Consider the following 19,880-nt stretch of genomic DNA (forward strand, 5'->3'; position numbering starts at 1 on the left):
AAACCCAAAGCCAAGGTCTGTTCATTACTAGGCGTGAGACGCAGAAGCAGCAAGCGGACTCTGCTGATCAACTCCTCTCCAGAGCCAACAGTGACTCTCCCAAAGCTAACCTCAAGAACCCTCAAGGTACAAACCAGAAACCCTCAAAGTCAAGCTCCTCAGATTCTGCGCTAACTAAACTGTCTCCCACGCAGACTCCCGTGAACCAGTTTCCCAGGCCTGAACCCGAACCTGTCACAATCTCAGTGCTTGTTGAAATAAACTCTGTTAAACCTTTACTCCTGTTTCCGCCTCAGTGGTGTTCTGCATAATTGGGTCCCCTTTGAGAGCCCATCATGACACTCAGATGCCAGCACGGTGGAGGTGGGGTACTGGTTTGGGCTGGTATCATCAAAAATGAGTTTGTGGGACCTTTTCAGGTTGATGATGGAGTCAAGATCAACTCCCAGACCTACTGCCAGTTTCTGGAAGACACCTTCTTCAAACAATGGTACAAGAAGAAGTCACCATCATTCAAGAAAAGCATGATATTCATGCAGGTCATTGATCCGTGACACAAATCAAAATACACCACAGCGCGGCTGGCCAGAAAAAGTCTAAAAGGAGAAAAAATAATGACATGGCCTCCCTTGTTCACCTGATCTGAACCCCAACAAGAACCTGTGGTCCTTCATGAAATGTGAGATTTACAGGGAGGGAAAACAGTAAACCTCTCTTAACAGTGTCTGGGAGGCTGTGGTGGCTGCTGCACGCAATGTGGAAACACTGACAGAATATACAATATGGATGGAAGGCTTTTGAGCGTTGTGAAGAAAGGTGGCTATATTGGTCACTGATTTGTTTTTTTTTTTGTTTTTGAATGTCGCAAATGTTTATTTCTGAATTTTAAGTTGTTATATTGGTTTACCCGGTGAACATAAACAAGTAAGATGGCTATATATTTGTTTTTAATTACATTGCCTAATAATTCTGCACAGTAAATTTTACCTGCACACACAGACATCCTCATAAAATGATCAAACCTAAAAAAAACAAAACAACTCCAAAAATATGAAAATTTGATATTAAGGTGTCTTTTGGGTTGATTGAGAACACAATTGTGGCTCAATAATAAAAATCCTCAAAAATGCAACTTGCCTAATAATTCTGCACTCAGTGTATGTAACTGAAAAAGAAGACCACCATTGGATAGATAGAAACATATTCCCATAAACAGGTCAGATCAAGATTCAGTGTGCAAACACCTCATAGAATATGTAACATGCGTATATATTATTTAGGTTATTTAGAAGAAAACATATTTTCCTGAAATTCTGTCAGTTTCTGAGGCTCAAACTTCACAGTTTGGCCACACCCCCTTTCTGTTTCTAGCCAATCATGTGGCTCTCGCTGTTTCTCACCAGAAAAAAATATAAACAGGAGAAATGAGCATGTAAGCCCCCCTCCTCCCAGCCCCCTGTCCTCTCCCCAGCAGCTGTCAGCCTCTCCGCTGCAAAGAGCACCTCCGCTGCTCAGCTGATCTCCAGTTACTCCCAGATCTCCCTACTGAGCAGGAGGGAGGAGGACGGATGTTTGAGCCGCTCGGTGAGAGGAGCGCGGAGCTGAAGTTCAGGTAGGAGCGCACTTTGGTAAAGATGCTCTGAAATGCCAGCAGAGGAGGAACAGGCACGATTTATTAATGGAAAGTTTAGAATTTATTGCAATTTATCATTTAATTATCTTCTTTAATTTTGCTCCAATTAACTTTTTTTTTTCCTAAAGAAATTATTCAACTCCTTCATTTAGACGGACTGGAAATAATGTATTTTTTAATTCTTTTTCCCCCAATTGTGATCCTAGTTATATACTATTTATTTTAACTTTAATTTATCTGGGTAAGGAAATTAAACCGGTGGATTGGACAGTGGCGGTTCTAGACCAAATGTACCAGGAGGGGGCCAGCATGTTTTCATGGGGGCTCAGAAAAGCATGACATAAAACACAGGACAAGGGATTCAAACACATTAAGAGAGCTTTATGAAGTGAAATTTCTATTAAATTAGGTTCAATTAAAATTATATGTCTTACTAGGTCAATTTACTTTCATAATTTAGGAATTTAACATAAATGAATTAATTTAAGTTAGAATGACTTTTTTTTTTTTTTTTTTTTACAAAATCTGAATTAGAACTCAAGAAAATCTAATAATCACTAATGAACTGTAAAGTGCCTTGAGATGACATGTGTTGTGAATTTGGCACTATATAAATAAACTGAATTGAATTGAATTGAAATTAATAAATTCAGCCATAAAAATGAGAGCAATTTGTTTTGAAGAAAAGATTTAGCAGAAGAAAACCTGGATCCTATTGTAATATCACTGGATTTGTAAAGAAAAAAAATTAAATAGACCCAAAGGACCTATCAGTAACCATGTCTGTTCCAGTGCATTTCATCATTAGAATTTATTTGAGTAGTATGTCTTCAGTACAGGGGCCATAATAGGGGCCAGGACATGATCTATAGGGGCACTGGCCCCTGTTGGCCCCTGTCTAGAACCGCCATTGGGACTGGATTATTTAAACCTCAATCTGTCTACTTGGATATTTTGGAGAAGTTTGATGCAGTTTAACAAAAAAAAATAACTTATTTATTTTTAGTTTATTTATTTACTTCATACAGATGTTTTTAGAGCAAAATAAATAAATAAATACATAAAAACTAAAATACCCCTGTTATTCATTTTTTTAGTTGCAGCATCTTAATTATCTATAGGTCTGCCTGTTTTTGTTTATTTAGAAACTCCTGTTAATCCTGACTCTATGCTAAACTAGAAGAATAGTGTTATTATAAAGTGCATGCTGCACATGCTCATGTAGCTCTATCACAATAAATACAAGCAGCATCTAAGAGCCTAAGTGTCATGTTTCTCTTGTTTTCACATTTATTTTCATTAAGTTTTATTTTTGTTTTAGACAATGCATGGTGAACCCAGGCTCTGCCGTAATCATGTTTAAGCTTATAAATGGACTGGTAAGATTTTTTTCTTGGGAAACTTTGAAATAAATCTATTTGATTTACTTTTCTGTTTATATTTTCCTATAATGTTTAAAATAAGCTAATTTGAAATAAAGTAATCTACTTAATAGGTTCAGCCAAAAGTCTAAGCTTTTTGCTATTCTTTTGTGCACTGCTTGGAAATGAAGCTAAACCTTGTTCTATGACTAAAAGCATGTGTATAATCTTTGCAATGTAACAAATGCTTACTTCTTTTTTCTTATTAAATTTTAAAGTAAAAAAAGGTTTTATTCTCTACCAGATCAGGAAAAAATGACTTAGCCGTTTTCTGCATGCTGTAACTCTTAAGCACTTTATCTTCTGCTGTTGACTCCTGAGTTCTGTGCGTTTGGTTTGTTCGCATCAGGCTCACATCAGTTACAAGTGACTACCAAGAGCTGCACTGTATCATTTTAAATAAGAGATGGAGGAGATGTGGAATTGCACGTTGAATAATAAATGTTTGTGGCTGGTATGGAGCTCAGCCTCAGGAGGGAAAATTCTGCGGTTCTGCATTGAACTGATTCTCCTTCATACTCATCAGTTGATGGGGAATTCGTCTAAGTAGAGGAATTCAGATAATTTTTGAAAGCTGTCACAGGGAAAAGTATTACCTGCACTTTCCTTAATTCAATTCCATTTTTATCTTTTCAGCGTGACATTTTATGGACTTTACGAGCTTTTGGTAACTCTTTCTTAAAATGCTTCTACTTTTACACAGAAATTAGATATTAGCACACAAGCAACAACACATTTTGGCTTTTGTTGCTTTTCTTTCATTTCGTCTATATTCCTTTTATAAGTATCGAATGATCCCTGAAAATTACAAGAGTGCAGTTAATTGTTTGTTGTTGTGTTATTTCAGATGAATTTAAACCAATTAGTATAGATCATTATAAAAATGTTTAATGTATATGTTTAAGTAACTTTAAAAAGTAAAGCACGATTACGGGATAAGGCTTCTCTCAATGGACTTTATTAAAGACGAATTTCAAAAACAAGCAGATTAGATGGGAAAATGTCAAACTGGACGTGAGGCAACTTGGATTCTATGTCTCTTCACTCTTCTTCCAGACTACTAGACCCTGATTTAAACTGTTAAACTTCTGGGTGGATATTCCGTGAGATAATATCTATGCGTTCATGTTTGGCTTCTTCAAGTCTTTATTTGTTACTCTGTAATTCCTGGCTAAAATTAAAATTAAAGCTTCAAAATGTAATTATTTGATTTAACTTTACTGTAGGAGATATTGAGAGATGAACAACTTGCTCTTCAATGCATTCTCCAGCTGTCAATGGGCGAGAGGCGGGGTACACTCTGGACAGGTCGCCAGTCCATCACAGTGATACGGATGTTTGATGTTTTAATCAAGGATCAAATAAATGATATAAGGAGTTAGGAGTTAGGATTAAGGAGTTAGGATCCATAAAAACATGTAAAATTTGCCCTATAGTTTGTAGATTCAAAATTAGACTTTATGATCATAAACCTGATTGTTCTAGCTAAATATGTATAAGGAAAACTTTTGTTTTTTTAAATACTGCCTCTAAACTTATATATATATTTAAAAATAGATAGTTTTGAGCTTTTCTAAAATTACAAAACAAAAAAACAGTATGCTGAAGACATGTCCTGTTTGATTTTTGACATGTGTCTGTCAAAATCAGGAGCCTTCATCTGAAATGGCATTGTTTGTTTTTTAGGTTTTATCTTAACTGATAACGGATATAAAAAAAGAAAAGTTCAGGCTCCACAGGTCTATTTGTCATGGTTGCCATGGCAGCTAAAGTTACACTGAGTTAGGATGTGGACAGCTGCTAAAGGCTACACAGCTTAAACCTGAACAATTCCCTCCCTCATTGTTTTTGAGGTCTTTGAAGACCCAGTCTACATGGACCATGCCCTTTGGAGGATACAGCCCTTGATTTGGGACATACCATTTGCCTACTTCATGGGTGGCTTAGCATAATGAGTGTCACAGCCATGGCTGAGCTCTTCCAATATTCTGGTTTTGAGTGATCTTTTAAGTTCTGGCTCCAGTTGAAAACCACGTCTTGTGAAGTTCCCCCAATTTTTTTTTTTAAGGTTGTGGTCATGCTTTCTGATTCTGCAAGTTTTACTTCCACTTAACCTTCCATCCATATGCATTAATGCAGTACTAAGTGAACAGCAGTTTTAAAGCTGCTGTGTGTTAGATGTGTATGTATCTCTGCTCCATTTTCTAAGTCTGCTTCTGTCTCCTTGAAACCCAGTCGGCCTCGGCAGATGGCCGCTCACACTGAGCCTGGTTCTGCTGGAGGTTTCTTCCTTTTTAAAGGGAGTTTTTCCTCTCCACTGTCACTACAAAGATGCTTGGTGTGAGGGATTGCTTTTGGGTCAATAAGTTGATGCAATCAGCTGGTTTTCCTTAGATATTACACTCTGAATCAATTTGACTGTATGATCTGGTAAATTGTCTCTGTAGAGTGTCTTGAGATGACGTGTTGTGAATTTGCTCTACATAAATAAATTGAATTAAATTAAATTGCCAGTTTAATTAGTGCAACATTATAATTAAATTTTCTAAAAGTTGAAGTTAAGGGATTTTACTAGCTGCACAGAGAAGGAAAACTAATGCAGTTCATATCAATTTGTTGCTGTAGCATCAGCTCGACACAAAGTATGAATAACTCCCAAAATCAATTAAGTCAAATCTTGCAAACAGATTGAAAGTCTGTTATAGATATTCTGATTGAATCCTAGTTGGAATTCACTTCTCTGTTATCTTATATGAGGATGAACGTGTTGCCCCAAATATCTTTTAGGGGTCGTTAAAAAAGGGAAAGATTTGTGGAGAAGTATAAACATAGAGCTTATTAAACACCAGCTGAACACCATTCCCAGTGGCACCGAGTCTCATTCCCGCTTCTCAATGAGAGCAATTAAAGATTTATGGCAGGACAGCTCGTTGCTTTCACTTACAGAGGAATATATTTTGAAAACTTCTTTCACTCTGTATGCAGTTGTTTTTAATTCCAGAAGTGCAAGAGCCAGACAAGGGCGAGAATGTAATAGAACTGTCAAGTGTGTCCAGGGAGGAGTAGGGCAGTGAATGAGGAGAATCAAGGGCATATTTTGTTGGAGGATTGGGTGATAAGAGGAAAAAAGAGGCTGGGTGATGTTAGTGGGAGGACGACGATAGTAGAATGAGAGGTTCTTGAAAGTGATTTATCTAACCTGAAGAAATAAGAGTCTGTTAGAGGATATAAGCTGTCATAAACAACATTGTCCTTTTTATGTTTTTCTTTGTTTTTCATCAATGTTGACAGAAAGTCGGATGCATTGTATTTTTGTTATCTAAGTCAAACTTTTTTAATGTCCTTAAAGCTTTTTTTTATATCCTGAAAGTACGTCCATCTATTTTCAGTAAATCTTACATATTGAAATTAGAATATGTATCCTATGCATGAATGATTTGGTGTTTATGTGCCTACAGACACTTCAATACAGGTCTGTTGGCTCTTATTTAATTCTGCTATCTGAATTCAAATATTTCTCTATAGCAGTTTTTTTTTTATCCAATATGTTTCAAAGCTATTTCATCAGATATATAGGAGGTTGAAAATCAAATTATGTTTTATGATTACACAGCTTTGTATGAACTAAATTAAATAAAAAAAAAACACCATCAAATGTGCTGCTTCAGTTTTAGCCATCTCATTTAAAGCTTTTGAATGATCCTGCGATGCTCCTAAATATTTGGATGTTGAAACCATTCTCCCTTATTGTGACAGCCACCACCCCCCAAAGCAAAGTGCTACTGGTGGGGCCCGCTGCTCTGAGGAGCAAGACTGATGCTTAATTTGATATTTTTCAAGAAATTTCTATAACACATTAATAAAGGCATTAGATATGTATCTAATAGTCATCATTAGTCATAAAGAGTACCCATTGATGTTCACCACCCATCTAGAATCTCATATCTTTTTAAGGAATTGGTTTCAGCATATCAGTCTGATGCGTGGAAATGGCTTTAATTTAACACTTTCACACCATTTATTAAAATTAGCATACCTTTCATTTTTTCAAGCACATATAATTTTGAAATTAAATTAATCTCTGTAATTATACCCTTCATCTCTCTCAAAAAGTACTTTTTGTATGCTGTCTAATAGCTGGTTGTTTCTAGCTCTATGCTTTCATTGTCATGTTTGAATCTCTACCAGATTTAAGAATTTAAGTAAGTAAGAATGATTGAATAATGGATTAATGTGGTTATGATAACCAGCCTCAGGAATTATACTGATGGATCTTTTCTGCACCGTGTTTAGCTTTTTAAGTGATGTCCTGTAGGTGTTACCCCAGAATTCTACATAGAATCTCAGGTATGGTAAAATCATTGAATGGTAGGAGTCCCATAGATTATAGTCATTAGTCACACCCAAGAATTTGATTACATCATTTCACCTCTGCCCATCTACAAACATGAACTTTTTTTTCCAGGTTCAAGGACAATTTTCCTTTGTCAACACAGCTTTGTAGCCAATTCATTTTTGGTGCAATATCACCCAGAAGTAGTTGTAAGCGCTTTGTTTTTCAGAAAATATTTGGCCTAAAAAAAAACAATAAAAAAAAAAGTGCTTGTGAAATTCATGGTTGCAACAAACAATCAAGGCTCTTCAGACAGAGTTATCGGGGCCTCCTTTCACAGCAAGTTTAGGGACGTTTTGACATTTATCAGCTTTACTGAATATGTTTTCTTGATATCTGAAATATATATTGCTTTCTGATCAAAATTATACAAATTACAACCAGTAATGGTAGAAATATGGAATTCTGAAAATAAATTCTAGACATCCAGAAGGTGTATTTAAGATGTAAAACGAATGTCATCTTGTGTAAAAAGTCAATTTTGACAAGCAAAAAAAGTTTTTCAGATAACAAAAATACCTATTCAGGCAAACTAATAAATATACAAATGGCCTAACATAGCTTTGTCTAATCATAACACCATTAAAGGGGAAAACGAGTTTACTGGTTAAATGTTGGTGGATCAATATATCTATCGAGGTTAACTCTCACAGGAGAGAAGCACACCTGTCAACAGGTGAAGATGAAGTTTAAAAACATTGTTCTAACAGGTAGGAACTGTGCAGTTATAATTATTTGGCCTGTTTGTAAGAGTTTAGGACTTTATGTAAATATTGTTTTGATATTCAGCATGCAACTAATATTTTTGGTTTTTTTCTGCTCTAAAAAACAGTGGATACATCTTAAGTGGTATTTACCCTTTGTAAGTCTAGTCTAATTAAAGAACAGAGAGTGAACAGAGGGACTTTGGTAATGACTCCAGGAACAGATCTTTTAAGGTGTATTTTTCACCGCTCTTGACTCTGGAGTTTGACGTAGGCTCTGTGGAGCCCATTGGGCTGCAGCCTCAACAGTTGTTGCTTGCTTCACGGTGCTGACTATGCCATTCCCAAGTAGCCACTGCCATAGAGGGTAGGGTTGAAAACTGTCTTGGGTTGGCAGGAGGTCCCATGTGATCTGACAAAATGAAGTGTCCCCTGTTGGTCTCTGTCCCATATTTTGATTTCCATCTGCAATTAGTATTTAATAACATTAGACGTCACTCCTCTCCTTACTTATCTCAAACTAAGTAATGAAGTAAGGTTGATAGGAGCATTCAAGTTTACATGTTCAATCAGAATACCTCAAATTGTTGCTCCTAACTCCTGTTACTAACTCCCAATCCATTTTCTGATTTAACAGTAAGAAAATTTGCAGGTTAGGAAATGAACTTCGTATTTCTGTGCTGAATCCAGACAGCCTTCAGCCTTATGGATGTCATTACATGACAGACATGCACATGATTGATATTGGTCAAACTGTGACTACAGCTTTCGAGAAAAGAACTACAAAAAGGCAGTTAGAAAAATGTAGCAAACAGCAACAAACTCCCCCATAAAACTTAAGTGCAGACATGTAAGATTGACAGTTTAATTCAATCGATATTAAGCAACTCTAAAGAAAAAAAAAAACAGCCATTAGCTGTAAATTAATCAAAATTAACCCCTATATAACATTTAGTGAAGAATTTGCATCAGAAAAAAACTTTAGGTGATAATGAAGAAGTAGTCACCAGCCACATACACAAACAAACAGTGCTGGGAAGGGGATATCTTACCAATAGCAAAGTAGAGCTTGTGCACAAATAGCTTGCAGCCTCATATACTCAAGCTCCACAGCTTTGATGACATTCTGTTTGTCCTGGTGATTTTTTCCCCCAACTCAAGACAGCAGAGCCTTGAACTGGTTCATGCATAGGTGGAAGTGACTCTGAAAGTGACCATCAAACAGTTGTAGCCTATGGATGGGGTGGTAATCCAACATAGTGGTTCTGTCTCTAGGAATACGGTGGAAACAAGAATGTTAACAGCTTTGTTTGGCTTTTTAAAATCAGTACTGCCAGTCGCTTGACAAATCCATGTCCAGCAGACTCCATGACCTCGCCTGCAGGGCTAATTGCTTGCCATGCGAAATCCTTTCCCTGGCACTGCGAATTCCAAGGCAAGAAAAAAGCAGATACATCTGGCAAAATTTTCACAGGTTTTGCATTTTGCATGAACAAACCTTCAGAGTTGTTACTTATCAGCCACATATTTTAATGACATTCTACTTACAGAGAAGAAGCAACAAGGTTTTCAGGGTTTGAGGCACAGTGTCTGTGTGTGGGGTTTGCATGTTCTCCCTGTCCTTTTGTCGGTTCTCCACATGTATTCCAGCTTCCTCCTACAGTACAAAAATAACGACTGTTAGGTTAATTGGCATCTCTAAATTGTCCTAAGCTGTGAGCGTGTGTGTGCAGGATTGTTTGTCTTTTTTGTGTTGGCAACCTGTACCCCGCCTTTTCCCCATTGACTGCTGGAGACGGGCCCCATCAGACGATGGCCTGATGGTGTAAATGGTCTATTTAGAACAAAAAAGTTTTTGAGAACATTTTTATTTTTCCAAGGTTTTCATCATATAAATTGAGGTTTCTAACAGGGCCAAATATTTTCTTCTTTTTATGTGAAAGTCAAATCACCAAGCCACCCTGACCATCTGTAATTCAAAGAAACTGAACCAACTTGCTGTTTTCCCATGAGACGTTTTGGCACTTACTCTATTCTTTTCTCTACAGCATTTTCAACTTTGATCTTATGCTTTCAGTTCTGCAATTATGTTTGCTGTCACCATAGTGTGTCATTTCTGTTTACAAACACATTTCAACACAGCTGGTGTTCCAACAATGTTTTAATTTTTCGGTCTTTGAACAGCATCTATGTATTTGGTTCCACGAAGAGAGCAAGGAAGTGATATGTTGTGTTACAAAAGCAACATTGAAGCAAGATCTGTTCAAGAACTTTTGAAGAAATATTTGATCATAGGAAACATTTTTGTGTTCTGATCAAATTATTTATGAGTATTTGCCAAGCATGTTAGATTTTCCTGCTGCTGTAAGTTCAAAGTAGATAATAGAGGTTCCATTCGAGGGACCCTAGGCAAAGCATGAGCTGGTAATGTTTAAATTGTTTTTTTCCTTTTTGCTTAAGGATTGCAACACTTTATTTTGATGCTCTTATGTATTTAGGGCATCTTGTTCTTTGATGTCACCGAATTCATTTAGGAATAAAACTAAAGTGAGATTTACTGAGTCAAATTCATAAATATTATATAAAACACAGTTTAGAAAATAAAGTGTTTAATGCATTTCAGATTTCTTCCAAACAATTTTAGTAGATGTACTTACTGGTACCAAAGAGGGCATATTTTGTGTTGATTATACCTGTTCAACAAATTGTGTTGATTATACTTATGTAACAAATCAAATTAGCAGAATTGGTTGATAATAAATCATTAGAGCTGCTTTCACATCATATTAAGGGCCTGATATTTAAAAAACCTGATAGTGTGTGCTGATCTTCTAACAAAGCACAAATCTTAGTTTGCTTGGAATGAGCAGAGCAATTAGCGAAAGCTTTTTAGCCTGATAGTCTTTATACAATTTTGAACATATGCAGATGACAAAAAAATGCTAATTACTTGCAGGAGGATAAAAGATGTAAATACTTGACACCAGGAAATTGATTATTAAACCTGAAATGGATACTGGACACAGGTTTTAAAGTTAGCTGCACACTCTCATGCAAACATGTCTGCAGGCATTATAGTAAGTAGAAAATGTGGCTTTTCTATAATGCTTTTGAATTAATAGTTTCTTTAGCCTATCTTAGAAGTACTCATCCATCCATCCATCTTCTCCAGCTTATTCCATCAGGGTTGCGTTGGGTCCGGTCTGTGGGCGAGAGGCAGAGTACACACCCTGGACAGGTTGCCTGTCTGTCGCACGGCAACATTTTATTGCAGATCTCTGCCCAGGTCCCCCTTGAAAATGAGATCCAGATCTCAACAGGGTTTACCTGGTTAAATAAAGAAAAATGAAAGCAAAATGAACACAGAGACACACAAAGACATAAAACCATGCAAACACACACTTACACCTAAGGAGACTTTGGAGATGCCAGTCAATCTAACAGTCATGTTTTTGGAGTGTGGGAGGAAGCCAGGGACCCACATATGCATGCGGAGATCAGGCAAACTTCATTAAGAAAGACCCTTTTATGCACGGCAGCAGTGCTACCCACTATCCCAATGTGCAGTCCGAGAAGTAGTCCAACATAAAATTAGCCACTCGTTAGAAACCTGCTTTTTTTTTTTTTTTTTTTTCAGTTTTACCGACATGCAGTATATTGGCCCACAGTTTTGGTCAAAAATTGGTTATTTTATGGTTGGGCTTTTCATTCAGAAATTAAAAAAATAGGACAGTTTGTGGACACACTTAAAAAAAAAGACGTAAAATTAAACAACCTTAGAGAAAAACAGGAACATAAAAATTAGAGAACATGAAGAACGAATAAAATGTCCTTGGAAGAAAGGCATAGAAATGTAGGATTTAGTTTTTACATTAAGTGCAGATTATGTCTGAGCAATCTATTAAAAAGGGTTGGCCTATTAGATTCTTAGCAAGGGGTGTTTGTGTGAATGTGAAGCTTGTCAGTATATCTGAGTGATTAGAGCATAAGCTGTGGATGTCCTTTACAAGGTCAACAAGTGAGACAGGTTGTTGATTTATCATGGGCAACTCGTCCTAGAATGTGCTTATTATTGTTGGAGATCAACGTGAGGTAAGCATTGTAGCTATGTAGGAATATGAATTTATTCATATTATTCCTAAAGGCTAACAACAGATTTGATATAATGATGTTTTAGGTTAAAGGTCCTATTCAATTTTCTCTCGGTAATAAATAAGTGATGTGCCACTCTGCATGTTACTATTGGTTGTAGTTGCTGGACGAATGAGGGGACACAATGGGATAAGAACAGAATGGGGAAGAGTGGATATAATCACTGCTTATGTTGGTTTTTTACTGCATGCATACTGGCATTAGAGATTTGTCTAATGTCCACCTTTTCCTGTTAATACAGATTTTTGTGTTCATCTGTTCTCCCAATTTCATATTAAAGGTATAGTGGAAGATTTCCACAGATTTTTGAAAAGATCCACCCTCTCCACTTTAACAAAAAATATGCACAACCCCGTACCTACTCTAGAGAGGGAATGCATATCAAACGTGTGCGAGAGTATGTATGAGCCCGTTTCTCCTCGTTTTACTGGTAGTGATGTGAAATGGATTTCTCAAAATAGCATGCAGAACTTTACCTGTCGAGTGGAAACTTCGCTACCAAGGCATCAGTGGGAAGCCCGACATGTGCTTTCAGTGTTCGTCATTGTGTGAAAGAATCCCCCCAAAACACTCTGGTCTTATTTTCCCCTTTGATGCCTTTCTTTTCTTCTCGTACACTACATTCACTATTTTCAAAGAACCATGGTGAGAAAGGTGAGCTTCAATGACTGGCTGAAACTGTAGCTCACATAAATATGCCTGAAATTGCGCCTGCGCAGAAACATATCACCGGAAAGATTGACAATTAGGAAAACCACTTAATTTGATGATCCACTGGGAAAGGAACATCCTCCCCTATACCTTTAATTTAAACCCCAGTTGGAGTTACAGCAGTTTTGACAATCGAAAAGAAAGTACTACTGTAGAAATACTACTAAAGATTTGTTTATGTATTTATACATAAGCACAGTCTTAAAATGTCAGTTCTTTCACTGAACAACTTGATTAGGGCCAATTTAGAAAAATTATATTCTCATGTTGTATATAATCCATTTTTTTTTTATTTGCTTGGATTGTTCTATCTTTTTATAGAGAAGTTGTTTTTTGCTCTCATACAAGTCCAGTGGTGTCAAAAGTACACATTTGTTCAACTTGACCTCTTTACTTAAGTAAAAGTGAAAAAGTATTTGCTCCAAAAACTACTTAAACTGCTATAAAGTAACCTTAAAAAAACAGCCAGATGCCACTATATGAACTGAAAGCTCAATTTTTCAATTATTTTGAAAAATTCTTTGAGATATGGCCAAGGATGAGGGAGGTCTTGTTGGTCGCTCTCGCCTGTGTCCGACCTTTCAGACATTTCAACATCTTTTTCTGAATCCAACATTGTAGCATGGTATAGATAATTCACGTTTGCAGTTTGAAGAACACCTGCTTACTTTTGATTATAATTTTCTTCAGCTAACCAATGAGTGTTTGCATTATATGACTTATCCAATTACATTAGTTTTCACTAGATGTGGATGGCGCCAGTGATCTGCATTGGATGGCGCACATGGCGTGAAATAAATATTTATAAACATAAAACCGAAGCTAAGAGTAATGAGTAACATTTGCTTTAAAAATGTAAGGAAAAGAAAGTACAGATATTGTGTGTGAAAATGTAATGAGTAGTAGTCAGAAATGATATATGGGAAGAAAAATAAGTAATAGAGTAAAGTATAGATACCTAAAAAGTGTACTAAAGTACAGTAACAAAGTATTTGTACTTCGTAACTTGACCTCTCTGTACATGTCCCATGCTTGCTCACAAATAGGTATGAGGAAGAATTTCCTGTCATGAAACAGCCCCTGCCTTCTGTCTTTTATATTGCCATGAGAACCATTGAGTCCTAACCCTACTGCTCAAATAAAATTAATTCAGCGTTTCAACCAGTGACGGCCATGGAAAGATGGATTAGAGCAGAGCTGAGCATTAATCCTGTATTGTGGCAGTTTACAGGCTTCCTAAAGGCAGCTGGTGATAAATAAAACACCTCTGTCATCTTAAATGATGCTGAGTGGACACTTTGTTATCCATGAAGCAAGAGAAAAAGAACATTTTCTGTTCTGGATTGCCTATTTATTTGGCTTTACGCATTGAAATGTTGAAATGGTTGTTCATAGCCTAGGAACAGCAGTTTGTGGTCTAATGACCACAAGAACCATATGGTTTTATAGTGGTTGCCTCGCCATCCCCATAAGTGTAAAAGGTGTGGACGCTCAGACATCTGTTGTTTTGTCAATAAAGTTGGAAAAAATACACTCAGGTTTAGGAGCAACATATGCTCCATTCAGGCTCAGTTTTTGCAATTTCGATTTATTGTTTCAGTTTCTGAGTTACTGTTCCTTGTTATGACTTTCATCAAACTGACCTCTTAAAAGTCTTTTTTTGTTGTTGCCATTTTTCAACCACGTCTTATGAGTTAAGGAGGTGATGCAACATGGTGTTAAAAATTTCCTTAGATTGTTTGCATATTTTACAACCAGTGACTATCATTATCATTGTCAGGTTACCCGAACAACTCGGGGAAGGACAAAATTACTAATACCATTACAATGGAGAATGTTCCACAGTATATTAGAAATATTTGCTAAAGTTTTCAATTTTTAAATGAATTTTCTTAACTTTGAAGCAGGGTTTTGAGTTTATATGTTATTTATTTACAGTGTTGTCCTTTGGGTGATTTCCTATGTAGTTTTCTCTTTGATGTGGGACAAAACTTCCAGCACTGGTGTTACAGGAACCTTTCCTTTTGATGTTCTCTGTTGTTGAAAAAAAAAAAAAGACAGTGTTTGTATCTGCTCACTTGAATGAACTCTGGGTCCTGTGAGGTCTTTTGGTAATTATATTTCCCCTCCTATTTCTGTTTTATCCACTTTCAGCCTCATCATGTTCACTGAAGCAAGATCATGACTTTACTCAACGAGTCAGTGAAGACCACCTCTCCCTCCCTTCCCCTCTCCTCCCTTAGGAACAATTTCTCAGCCTTTATCACACCTGACCTCTCTTATTCCCCTTCATCCTATCCCACATCCTCTTCCTCCCTGCTGACACCCTCCAACTGCACCAGCTCTCCAGCATCTTCCTCACCCCCGTACAACTTCTACGCCGTGTTGTTAGTCCTTCTCATCTTTTGTGTGGTGTTTGGGAATGTACTGGTATGTGTGGCTGTGTCTCGGGAGCGTGCTCTGCAGACCACCACCAACTACCTCATCGTCTCCCTGGCTGTATCTGATCTGCTGCTTGCAACGCTGGTCATGCCTTGGGGTGTCTACCTAGAGGTACAGTACAAGTGTGCATAATTCTGTTTCTTAGTCACACTGGGAAACAACCACTCTGACACAGAGATGAATACCACTGACTCTCCATAGGTTTAAAGCAATGTATTGCTGGATGAAATGTAAAACAAATTAAAGTTATCATTTCAAGCCAGTAATATATTATTTTGGTGAAAGTTTAAAAGTTTTACTTTTTGCAAGGCTCTGCATGTCCTCTCCTTAGTTTCCTCACTGTGAGAGAGGAGAAAAAAAAACATGCATTTATTATATTTGCATATCCGTCAATAGAAATTATGTTTGTTGCTATTTACCCATAGTTTTGATTCCTCTCTCTTTGACTTGACTAATTTTGAAACTTCTCAACCACTTGTCATTGGCTTTAGTTTCTTAATCAGTGACAACAATGACTGGTTTTGAGCATCAAGCCTTTTAAAAAGTCAGTCTGACTGACCAACTATGTTCATTTAAATGAACAGGGATTACACCCAAACTTCTTTTCAAATATCACACCAGGGCATAAACATGCAGTTTCAGTCTTTGCAAGTACTGATATTGCATTGGCAATGCATCGCGTGCTTAAAGTCAGACAAAAGAAGGAAGTTTACTAGAAGAATAATAGATTCGATAGCTATATTTTATTCTTTCCAAGGAATTAAAAAAACGTTTTCCACTGTTAGAGGGACTGCACAGATTATTCGTTAACGATAATTGCCTGTTTTCTGACACAAAATTTATTCTCAGTGAAGTAACTACACCAATATGTTCTTTATAGGAATTGTATCAATTCCTGTTTTTAATAAGAAATTTCTGCAATAACAAAAGCTGATTTCTGTCAGTAACTATTGCATAAATGCAATTCCCAATATTTTTGTTTAGTTATTTTTTAAAGTTACTAAACACTTATGTAGTCATGAAGTTTACTTTTTAATCTATGTATGTTTGTATAAGTGCTCTCTAGCAGTAGGAGCAGCCCATTAGCTTGTATAAAATCTTATTGAGTTTTATAGGAAAATGTTATGCCTGTCATCATAATTTCAATGTCTTTCAACCACTATAACATCTTAAAAGGGTCAAACTGTCAAAAATAAGTGCATTGCTGTGTCCCTGTGTGACAACCGAGCCATAACTTTGGTTTATTTTGTTTTTTCCTGAAGGTTGTTGGCGAGTGGCGCTTCAGTCTAATCCACTGCGACATCCTGCTCACTCTGGACGTCATGATGTGCACTGCCAGCATCCTCAACCTGTGTGCCATCAGCATCGACAGGTAGGGCTCCTCTTTTTTTTTCTGAAATGAACCTAACATGACAAAGGGAAGACAGGCTAGTGAACTAAACTTTTATACTTTTGCAAAAGCAAAGTAAAACCATAAATTCCAGGGGAAAAAAATGACAAAAATGAAAAATTACCTGATATTGACCCCACAATGTCAATCAGAGAAATATAAGTGAGGGAACAAAGGAGGGTAATTGCAAAAGCAAAGAGGTGTTGAACATTCAGTCAGAGAAAAGATCAAAGAGGCTTAGCATTTATTAATAAACTCAGACACATGAAAGCAAAACTATAATAGAGATTAAACATACAGTAGAAGCCATTTAAAATTTCCCCATTTTCCTTGAAGGGCCCTTGGCTGGTCTCCTGAGATTCATTTTTTAATCATCAATCTTTGTACTAAAATATTATTTCTGTCATGATTTGTGGACATTAAGATCTAAAGAAAAGCGAGTGAGAGTAAAAAAAATATGCACGCCCAGGAGAAGGAGGGGGTCACTCCACTAGCTGGAAGTTGGCTGACATTCGGCTGGCGTTTGACTGGGAAGGGGCCATTTTGAATGGCTGCTACTGTATTTTCAACAAAATAACATGCACCCAGGTCAGGAATTTAAAGGGAAACACCGTTTTTTTGCATTGGCCCCTTGATTTTACGTTATTACATAATGATCATCAAAACAAAGCGGAGTGTGTATGACGTCATCCGCGCGCGCTGGCTACCATTCATTCATCCTGTCCACTGAACTGCTGCTAGTTTTAGTCACATGCCTGGAAGATGTCTAGTGCTACTACCACAGATGATCTCGCTCTCGAAATGCGAATTCAGATTAGCTAGCCGAACTAATAGAAGTGGTAGAGCGTAGCCACCTGTGGCCCGGGCTTCCTGTTATGACTCCAGTCGTAACAGGAAGCCCGGGCCACAGGTGGCCACAGATGATGTCATACACGCTCCGCTTTGTTTTAAGAAAATATAAATAAAAATAAAAAATATAATCGCGGATGTCTGGGGGACAGTGATTCGCCTACATGTTATGAATGCCGGCATACCATAAAGAATAAATTATGAACTGTTTAGTTTGTGCCTTCAAGTCATTGCCCATAGGAAGGCGTTACTTGGATTACAAAACCGAATATCTTCAGAACAGCTCCAAATGACACAAAACTCATATGGGTGAGTAAAACATGATGTAATAACGTAAAATCAAGGGGCCAATGTAAATCAAACAGTGTTCCCCTTTAAGTTCTTTTTATTCTATACCATTATTTATTAACTAAGTCTCTGACAACAGATTGTCTTTTTCTTCAGAACACCTTTTCAGGAAATGATTATTCATATCATTCATACTCAAAGCTCTGAAAGGAAACTTGGTTATTAGAATAGTAGAAAAAACACTCTGTTTATAATAACCTGCTAACAGTAAATAATGTAAACTAGAAAGACATTAGCATTTTTTCTCCTAGTTATATAGCTAAAGTTTCCGACAGTATTCCAAAATATATTTAAAGCTACCTTACCTTGAATTTCTGCCTAATAATAGTTTAAAAAAATATAGTGGTTCACTTTAGTGTTTTGGAATTGTGCAAACATAAACAAATAGCCAAGCTGGAATGATGGCAAATCTGTCTAAACCTTTAGTGAAAAGAACTTTTTTACAAGTCCAAGTAGTCCAACTGCTTTATCATTTTATTTTCTGCAAAAAAAGATATGTTTTAGATGTAAGCCTCTACCTGTCAATGAGCTGTAAGACAAGAAGCTTCTCATGTACTTTGATTGTTTATCGGCCCAGCAGGAGGAGTCTGTGATTTTATATCCCCAATGTCATCCTTAGTTATCTGTGATCTTGGCAGGTTTTCTGCCTTATAACACATTTAATGATGTGATCTTCCAGTCAATGCCCTCTTCACTGGGCCTGGGGGAGGTCACCAGACACCCAGCAGGCAAATTGTCTAGAGCTGTGTCCTCGTTTCTCAAATCGACATTTTTAGGTTGCACCAGTTTACACATCCAATTTGGTACATCGACCCAAGTCTTTATGATTCTTTAAAAGTTACCAAAAAAACCCAAAACAAACAAAAACAGATAAGGTTAATTTTGGTTTGACTGAAGAACATTATGCATGCATAGCATTTGAATTATAAGTCGTTATCCATCATCAAATCCTCTTTGTGATCTTCATATTGATGAGATTTGGTAAAGACTCTTACATGCAATGATGTGAGATAAAATCCCAGGGACACCCTAAACAAGAAGCGAATAAAACAACATTGCTTAATGAGTTATCTTATAAGTTGCTTCGGTTAAATATATCACATACACTGAAGCTGATGTCACCAATGTTGTGCCAGTTTATAGTTAAAAAATACTAGCTCAAAGTTTAGTTTACAGCTAAAAATGAACTAGTTCACGTTCATAGTTCTCGTTTTTCAAAAATGGACTAGGTTCACAAACCTATAAATTAACTAGCTCAAGTTTATTTGGCAAATTGAGCAACAATCCTACACAATAGAACATCATAACATCACCCTTAAATGTGTGATCATAGTATAGAGAAAGAAATGGAAAACAATCAATGCAATCAAGGTATACTGTATGTGCAGTAAAGCATTTATTCAGCCAAATTTCACAGAACTACAGAAACGTAGGAGTACATTCAGGTTCTGCTAAAAAGATCTGTATCAAATATGATTTATTGCATTCCTCATTCAGTAGCAGATATTTCCCACGATAGCTCAGATGCTTTAACTCGATGTGTCTCTTTCAATTTGAAGTGGACGTTGCTGAGGTAAGGACTTGTTTGTTCATTTCCAGTGGGCACAATTTGCACAAAAACTTGAGTTTTTTTCTGTCCAAGTCTTCTGTTGTTAGTTCATAAACTCTGCCAAGCGCTCTGCAAAACTGGCATCAGAAAGATCAGTAGATGAGTCTGAATTGCAAAGATTAGTACTAGCAGTAGGCATGCCATCTATCTATCTATCTATCTATCTATCTATCTATCTATCTATCTATCTATCTATCTATCTATCTATCTATCTATCTATCTATCTAT

The 19,880-nt window shown here is 36.8% G+C and overlaps 1 protein-coding gene across 1 annotated transcript in view; it reads left to right on the top strand.

The window, feature by feature from the left end:
- The first annotated feature begins 1,501 nt into the window (after positions 1-1,501).
- LOC107083550 (D(2) dopamine receptor A-like) overlaps positions 1,502-19,880 on the top strand; it is a 35,197-nt gene continuing 16,818 nt past the window's right edge. Inside the window, exons 1-3 of the mRNA XM_015372869.1 lie at positions 1,502-1,612; positions 15,169-15,567; positions 16,719-16,828. Coding sequence (XP_015228355.1) covers positions 15,196-15,567; positions 16,719-16,828 — 482 coding nt within the window. The 5' untranslated portion in view covers positions 1,502-1,612; positions 15,169-15,195. The remainder of the gene's footprint in view (positions 1,613-15,168; positions 15,568-16,718; positions 16,829-19,880) is intronic.

The sequence above is a fragment of the Cyprinodon variegatus genome, unplaced genomic scaffold (genome assembly GCF_000732505.1).
Source record: "Cyprinodon variegatus isolate N-32 unplaced genomic scaffold, C_variegatus-1.0 Scaffold77, whole genome shotgun sequence".
In the NCBI taxonomy this organism is placed as follows: domain Eukaryota; kingdom Metazoa; phylum Chordata; class Actinopteri; order Cyprinodontiformes; family Cyprinodontidae; genus Cyprinodon; species Cyprinodon variegatus.